The sequence below is a fragment of the Chamaea fasciata genome, unplaced genomic scaffold (genome assembly GCF_029207755.1).
Source record: "Chamaea fasciata isolate MVZ Bird 193981 ecotype frontalis unplaced genomic scaffold, bChaFas1.0.hap1 SCAF_2, whole genome shotgun sequence".
NCBI lineage: Eukaryota > Metazoa > Chordata > Aves > Passeriformes > Sylviidae > Chamaea > Chamaea fasciata.
Genome location: NW_027094087.1, coordinates 70,171,817 through 70,179,001, shown reverse-complemented (window position 1 = coordinate 70,179,001; position 7,185 = coordinate 70,171,817). Strand labels below are relative to the sequence as shown.

General features: G+C 44.3%; 1 protein-coding gene across 1 annotated transcript; it reads left to right on the top strand.

Moving 5' to 3' along the window:
• The first annotated feature begins 389 nt into the window (after positions 1 to 389).
• SLITRK1 (SLIT and NTRK like family member 1) lies at positions 390 to 3,954 on the top strand. The gene has a single exon (XM_066176345.1). The coding sequence runs from the start codon at positions 572 to 574 to the stop codon at positions 2,648 to 2,650; it is 2,079 nt and encodes a 692-aa protein (XP_066032442.1). The 5' UTR covers positions 390 to 571; the 3' UTR covers positions 2,651 to 3,954.
• The last annotated feature ends 3,231 nt before the right edge of the window (positions 3,955 to 7,185 follow it).

The window sequence follows — 7,185 nt, the reverse complement described above, 5'->3', positions numbered from 1 at the left end:
GGGAGAGGAGCGCGGCTCCGCCGCCGCGCGGCAAGGTCAGTCCGCGCGGAGCCGAGCACCGCGCAGCCTCCGCGGCCAGCGCCGCGCTCCCGCTCGCGCCTCCCTAACATGCAGCGGCGGCCAGCAGCGGGGGCCAGCAGCACGGTGCCGGTGAGCCAGCCCGGCCGGCAGATCTCCACTTAGCTGCCCGGCAGGCGTCAGGGAGGGCGAGCAAGGAGGGGGATTTTTTTTTTTCCCTTCTACTTTTTTTTTTTTTTTTTCTTTTTTTTTTTTTTTTTTTCTTTTTTTCTTTTTGCCTGCCTTGCAGTACGTGCCTGGATAGTTTGCGGATATAATTACTGACTGGAATCTGGGCTGTTGCAGTTGTGCGTGGGGGGGAGAGAGGAGAAAAGAAAGCATCCCCCCCCCCTCCGCCGACCCTCCCTGCTCCCCCACACATTTTTTTTTTCCTCCCCCTTTGCTGGTGGTTCGGACATTTAATGTATTGAATGAACTGGAATTGCTTTCCGTGTGTGGAGGATGGTTGCTGTTACTTTGTGATGAGATCGGGAATGAATTGCTCGGTTTAAAAATGCTGCTTTGGATTCTGTTGCTGGAGACGTCTCTTTGTTTTGCTGCTGGAAACGTTACAGGGGACGTTTGCAAAGAGAAGATCTGTGCCTGCAACGAGATAGAAGGGGATTTGCACGTAGACTGTGAGAAAAAGGGATTTACCAGCCTGCAACATTTCACCGCCCCAACTTCCCAATTTTACCATTTATTCCTGCATGGCAATTCCCTGACTCGACTTTTCCCTAATGAGTTTGCTAACTTTTACAATGCGGTCAGTTTGCACATGGAAAACAACGGTTTGCATGAGATTGTTCCTGGGGCTTTCCTTGGGCTGCAGCTGGTGAAACGCTTGCACATAAACAACAACAAGATCAAATCTTTCAGGAAGCAGACTTTCCTGGGGCTGGACGATCTGGAATACCTCCAGGCAGATTTTAATCTGTTGCGGGATATTGACCCAGGAGCGTTTAGGGATTTAAACAAGCTAGAGGTGTTGATTTTAAATGACAATCTCATCAGCACCTTGCCCCCCAACGTGTTTCAGTATGTGCCGATCACCCACCTCGACCTCCGGGGAAACCGTCTTAAAACCTTGCCTTACGAGGAGGTCCTGGAGCAGATCCCAGGCATTGCTGAAATCCTGCTAGAGGATAACCCCTGGGACTGCACTTGCGATCTGCTGTCGTTGAAAGAATGGCTGGAAAACATACCTAAAAATGCTTTGATCGGCAGAGTGATTTGTGAAGCTCCCACTAGGTTGCAGGGCAAAGATTTAAATGAGACCACAGAGCAGGAGCTGTGTAAAAAGAACAGAGTAGATTCCAGCCTAGCTGCTCCCCCTGCCGAAGAAGAAACCTGCGATCCTGGTCCCATTCCAACCCCCTTTAAAATACATGGCAAAGAAGACCCTGCCACGCCAGGATCTGCTCCAAACGGAGGTACAAAGATTCCTGTCAACTGGCAAATCAAGACCAAACCCACTGCTGCCGTGTCGACAGTGGGTGCAAAGAGCAAGCTTCCGGCCACCTTTTCCTGCCCGCACATCTGCAGCTGTGATCAGATCCCTGCCTCAGGTTTAAAGGTTAATTGCAATGATAGGAATGTGAGCAGCTTGGTGGATTTGAAGCCCAAGCCGTCCAATGTGCAGGAGCTGTTTCTGAGAGACAACAAAATACACACCATCAGGAAATCCCACTTTCTGGATTATCGAAAACTTAATTTACTCGATCTGGGCAACAACAACATTGCCACAGTTGAGAACAACACCTTCAAGAACCTCTTTGATCTCAGATGGCTCTACATGGATAGCAACTACTTAGACACCCTGTCCCGGGAGAAATTTGCTGGGCTGCAAAACCTGGAGTATCTGAACGTGGAGTTTAATGGGATCCAGATGATCATGCCTGGCACCTTCAATGCGATGCCCAAACTGAGAGTCCTCATCCTCAACAACAATCTGCTGAGGTCTCTCCCAGTAGATGTGTTCGCTGGGGTCTCGCTTTCCAAGCTGAGCATACACAACAACTATTTCATGTACCTCCCTGTGGCGGGGGTGCTGGACCAGCTCACCTCCATCACCCAGATCGACCTGCATGGCAACCCATGGGACTGTACTTGCCCTATCGTGCCTTTCAAACAGTGGGCGGAGATGCTGCGCCCCAAGGTGATTATGAGTGACCTGAGGTGTGAGTCCCCTGAAGATTTCTTCAAGGAGGATTTCGAGTCTCTCTCCAACGATGTGATTTGCCCTCAGTTAAAAATCTCGCCCACATTAACTTCTACTAACAAAAACAGCACCGGGTTGACAGAGACAGGTACTCACTCCAACTCATACTTGGAGACCAGCCGGGTCTCTATTTCGGTGCTAGTGCCAGGGCTTCTGCTGGTTTTTGTGACCTCTGCCTTCACAGTGGTTGGCATGCTGGTTTTCATCCTGAGGAACAGAAAGCGGTCCAAGAGGAGGGACGCCAACTCCTCTGCATCTGAAATCAACTCCTTGCAGACGGTCTGTGACTCGTCCTACTGGCACAACGGGCCCTACAGCGCCGACGGGGCCCACAGGGTGTACGACTGCGGCTCCCACTCCCTGTCGGACTGAGGCGGCGGGCGGGGCGGGGGCGGCTGCCACCCGGGACCGGCCCTACACGCACCGGCCGGGGACAGCTCTGCACCTCCGCTGCTACCTTTTTGTGAGAAGCGAAACACACAGACACACGCACGCCCTTCCTCACGACCCCCATAGCAAGCGCCGAGGCCCATCGGGCGGCGAGGGGAGCCCGGCGCCGGAGCGCGTCCCTGCAGCGCCGCGCAGCCTGGCGCGGTGCGCGCATCCCCCGCCCGTGCGCGGCCGGGGCAGTGACAGACAGAGGAGGAGCAGCTTCCTTCGGCTCCGGCAGGGCGAAACACGGCTCCTGGTTTTGTTGGGCTTTTTTTCAATTGTGTTGGGGTCTGATTTGCTCTTTTTGCCCTCTTCCCTTGTGGACCGACCTCTTTCCAGGAGGCCGGGAAAACGAGGGGGACAGAGGACTGGTATTGGCCTCCTCCTGAAGGCAAAGCAGGAGTGGAAAGTTGCACGAAGGCATGAATGTAATGTAAATAAATGACTCCAACTCCGAAACAAACAGACAAATGGACAAAAAAAAAAAAAAAAAAAAAAAAAAAAAAAAAAAAAAAAAAAAAAGTGCTGCATGGCTCGCATGGATACAACGCACCCCAGGGACGCTCCAGCCCCCGACTGGAAGCAGCGTCTAGTTCACACCATCATCCATCCCTCTTACCTGATAAGTCCCTTCGTATCAAACCTTCTATATACGAAATACAGTATAATAATAAAAAGTGCCATTTCGCCAGTTTTTTTTTTTTTTTTTTTTTGTGTGATCAATAGGCAGTAGAGATCGTACTTTTACTGTGGAAAAAAATTGTAAAGATTTTATTTAAGACATAGTTGCATGAATATTCTCATTGGATTTTTTTTCAATTTTTATTTTTATGTCTAGGTGGGAGTTACTTTGCTGCGAGAGATTTGCTTTGTTGATAATGGGTTGTGTTTCTTTTTTCGGGGGAGTTGGGGAGGGTAGGCTTTGGTTTTGTTTTCTCTCTCTTCTTTTTCAATATACATAATCAGTATTGCCTTTCCATCTGAATGTAAAAATTAGTACCCTTGATTTCTATTATGGTAACAGTGTAAACATAGAAAAAAAAATCCAAGGCAGTTAAGCATGACCAATTAATGTCACTCTAGCGCTTAGGCTGCAAAGTTTAATGGTAGAAAATTCTGTGCTGTTGTAAATCTTACTATAATTTGAGGAAAACAGAACTGAGGAAGCAAGTGAAACTTACTAATTCTATTCGAGGATTTTATAATGGCATATTTTTTCAGTATTAAAGTGAAAATGTTTTCAACTCCGGGTCCTCACCATTTTTCCAGCATTCAATTCTTGCAAACGGGTTACTTGGGTTTAGGAGACAGAGACTCCTTTCAGTGCTCAGTGTGTGTTTCTCTCCCTCCCTCCCTCCCTCTCTCCCTCCCTTTCTTTCCCTCCCTTCCTCTTTCTCATTCATTCACAGGCAGAGGCACAAACACCCTTCCTTCCCCCCTTCCCCAATGTAAATAACACACAGAAGTTTCCTGCCTGCCTCCTCCCCTCTCCCTCCCTTCCCTCGCCTTTTTTTTTTTTTTTTTTTTTTTTTTTTTACCGGAGCGGTGAATCCCTTTATTAATATTGTGAATCTCATGCTGCTGCGGCTGCTGTCACTGCCTCTGCTGCACACACTGCAGATATATTAGGGATGTTAGTGGGAATTTGCTTTAAGTGCCTCTGCCCAGCTTGGTCTCATTAAGCTGGAGCAGAATTTCCACGGCCAGAATTCCCGCCCGGGAGCAGCTTGCCCGATGGGGCAGCTGCGGGCAGCCGGGCTCCAGCAGCTGCCGCCACTGGGAAAAATGAATTACCGCGTAGAGATTTTCCCGTTCCTGCACTGGGTACCTCCACCCTTTGATATTAGAAGCTGAAAAAAACACGGCGCAGTGCTGCAGTTGGACTTCAGGCAGCTCGCTTTTGATCCCGTTCCTGTACAGGAAAGTGCCCCTAAATTCAGTCAAACCTGTAAAGGCGGAAGTCTCTACAAATCACTTGTAACTCACTGCTCAAGTCCCAGTGGAGACATGGAGAATTTCAGTCACGTTGCTCCTGGCTTTCTTTAGGCAGACAGTCCTTTTAAAGAGTAAAACACCGTAAGGGACTTGCTAAACTTCAAATACTGATTTGGTTTGCTTTATTGAAAATGTCCACCTTTGGGATCTGTGAGGAGAAAACAGGCGTACATACACATTGCAGTAGGTATGCTTTTGAAAGTGAGGCAGAAGCCTGATTCAAAGTATCCACGAAGAATTAAAACATTGAGGAATACATCATTCCTCCAAAACCTTTTATCACTGTGGAAAAATCTGCAGTCTCCTAGAAAGTACCTTGAAATTTGGTTGTGCAGCACTGAAAATGGCGTGACCTGCTTAACTATACAAACCATTCCTATTTCAAGGTCCCTTCTTTATTGCACCTTGCTGCTTCGTTAGACAGATTGTTCTGCCAGGACACTGTGTAAGAAAAAGTGATGGCAGTAGAGGCAATACTTTGCCATTGTGCAATCCACTGTTGAATAGATTGAGAAGAAAAAAAATGCTGTTACACGTGAGCTGGTATTTCTGTCCTTAGGAGGCCATAAAATATAGCTTAGTCCAAAATAAGCTGTTTAGGTATAAGCTAGTGCACCCTTAGAAGACTACCTAGGTCTAGCTGTCTTGTTCATGATATTGCAGTGGTGAAACTGAGTAACTGAGAAAATTAAGAATACATCCCATGTTAAAAAGAATAATAATTACATTAGAAGCACTGTAACGGAAGTTAAGATAAAAAACGCAACAGATTAAAATGTCAAATCACTGACTGAGGTCAGACATGAATGCATTTCAAAGAATATAATGCTAAATATGTAATTTTAATTTGTCATCATTGAAAAGTAACATAAAGTTGCAAAATTGCTCATTTAGCTTCCTAAAAGTACTAGTTCATTGGTATACCTAAATAGAAATGTTAATTCAATTGAAATGTTGAAGACGTATTTATCACCCTTTTTCTAGGTTATGGGGAAATGACAAAATTGAATTTTCTATGTAATTTTCTGATTTTAACATTCACAGGATTCTTTCTTCTGTCTTGCAGACACCTTGCTTTTAAGACACAAAGATCACCCAACTCTCTGAGATGATGTAATAATTACCAGGCCTTGAATTACAATGCTTATCTTATTTACATGTTTAGCACTTCCATGATTATTTTTATCAAACAAAACACTCAACAAAAAAGAAACATAAGAGAAAGAAAAGGGATTATTGAGGATGCTTTGAAGAGGAGTGAAGTGCAAATATATTAAATATGTTCAGTTTACTGCATTAACAGCAGTAACCAAAAAGTAAATGTTCTATTTGCGGATAAAGACTGTCGTGATACTATTTCTAACACTGGAAGCCTATATAATATCCATGCTGTGTAAAAATGGGCATATTTTTCCTGCTAACTTTAGAATCTTGTAACATCAAGCATAGTACATATCACATTAAGTTACTTATCACTTAATCATCACGGCAAAGACATTTCTGTCCTTTCAGAAAAGGCAGAAAAGAAAGATTATTTAGTTAGTTTAAAAAGGGTTGTTTGTGGTTTGTTTTTATTTCTGCAAACACTTCAACTAAGAATAGCCTAGAATTTAAACTGTTGCCATAGAAATCTATGCCTTTATACATGGTAGCCTCCTTCATGACATTGCAGAAGAGTGAATGGAATTCTAGAAGCAACCTGAAAAAAATTTAAATTCATACCCAGGGTGATGTGTGTCATTTTGAGAAAAAGTCTCCTGTTGAAATTGCATAGAAATGTGTTATTAAGTTGCTTTACTAAATGTATGGGTTGTGTCAGGTTTACTTCAGTGCAGTTGCACTGAAAATAGTTTCAGATCTGCTTGCAAACTAAATGATGTAACCTTTGAGGAGGTTTATTGTTTGGTGTGAGCTAGATTTTTTTTTCCTTAGTGCTTTTTTTATTTTGTTTTGTTTTGTTTTTTTTTAGCAAGAGTGGGGGCAGATGTTATCTGATGTAGAAGAAACAGTTTTGGGTCCTAGTCTTACTCAGGTAAAACAGCCATGAACTACGCAAGGCGAACATTTCACACTTTTTTAATCTTTTGGCAAAACTCATTAGGGTGAAAATTAGAGCAGCAGGAGGCTGAAAAATGCTCATCTTTCCCCACAGAATAATTTCTACCTTCCATTATTCATGAAACGATTTGTAGGTCTCACAAACATGAAAGTTTCCCAAAGACAAGTAGATCTTAGTAAAATGAGAAACTCTTTCATTTTGTATTTTTTCAGTGGTTTCTTAAATTGAAAAAGACAGTGGGAATTTGTTTGAAATTAAATTAAAGACCTTTAAATTACTCTTTTTCTTTTCTGTGTAACCTCCTCCAAGACAAGGCTTCATCTGGGTGGCTTTCTTGGAAAATGGTGCGCAAGACATGGTCAAATCTTTAACATCTTTGTTTTTTTCTTATATTTAGAGTTTGAATCTGCATGGAAGTTTT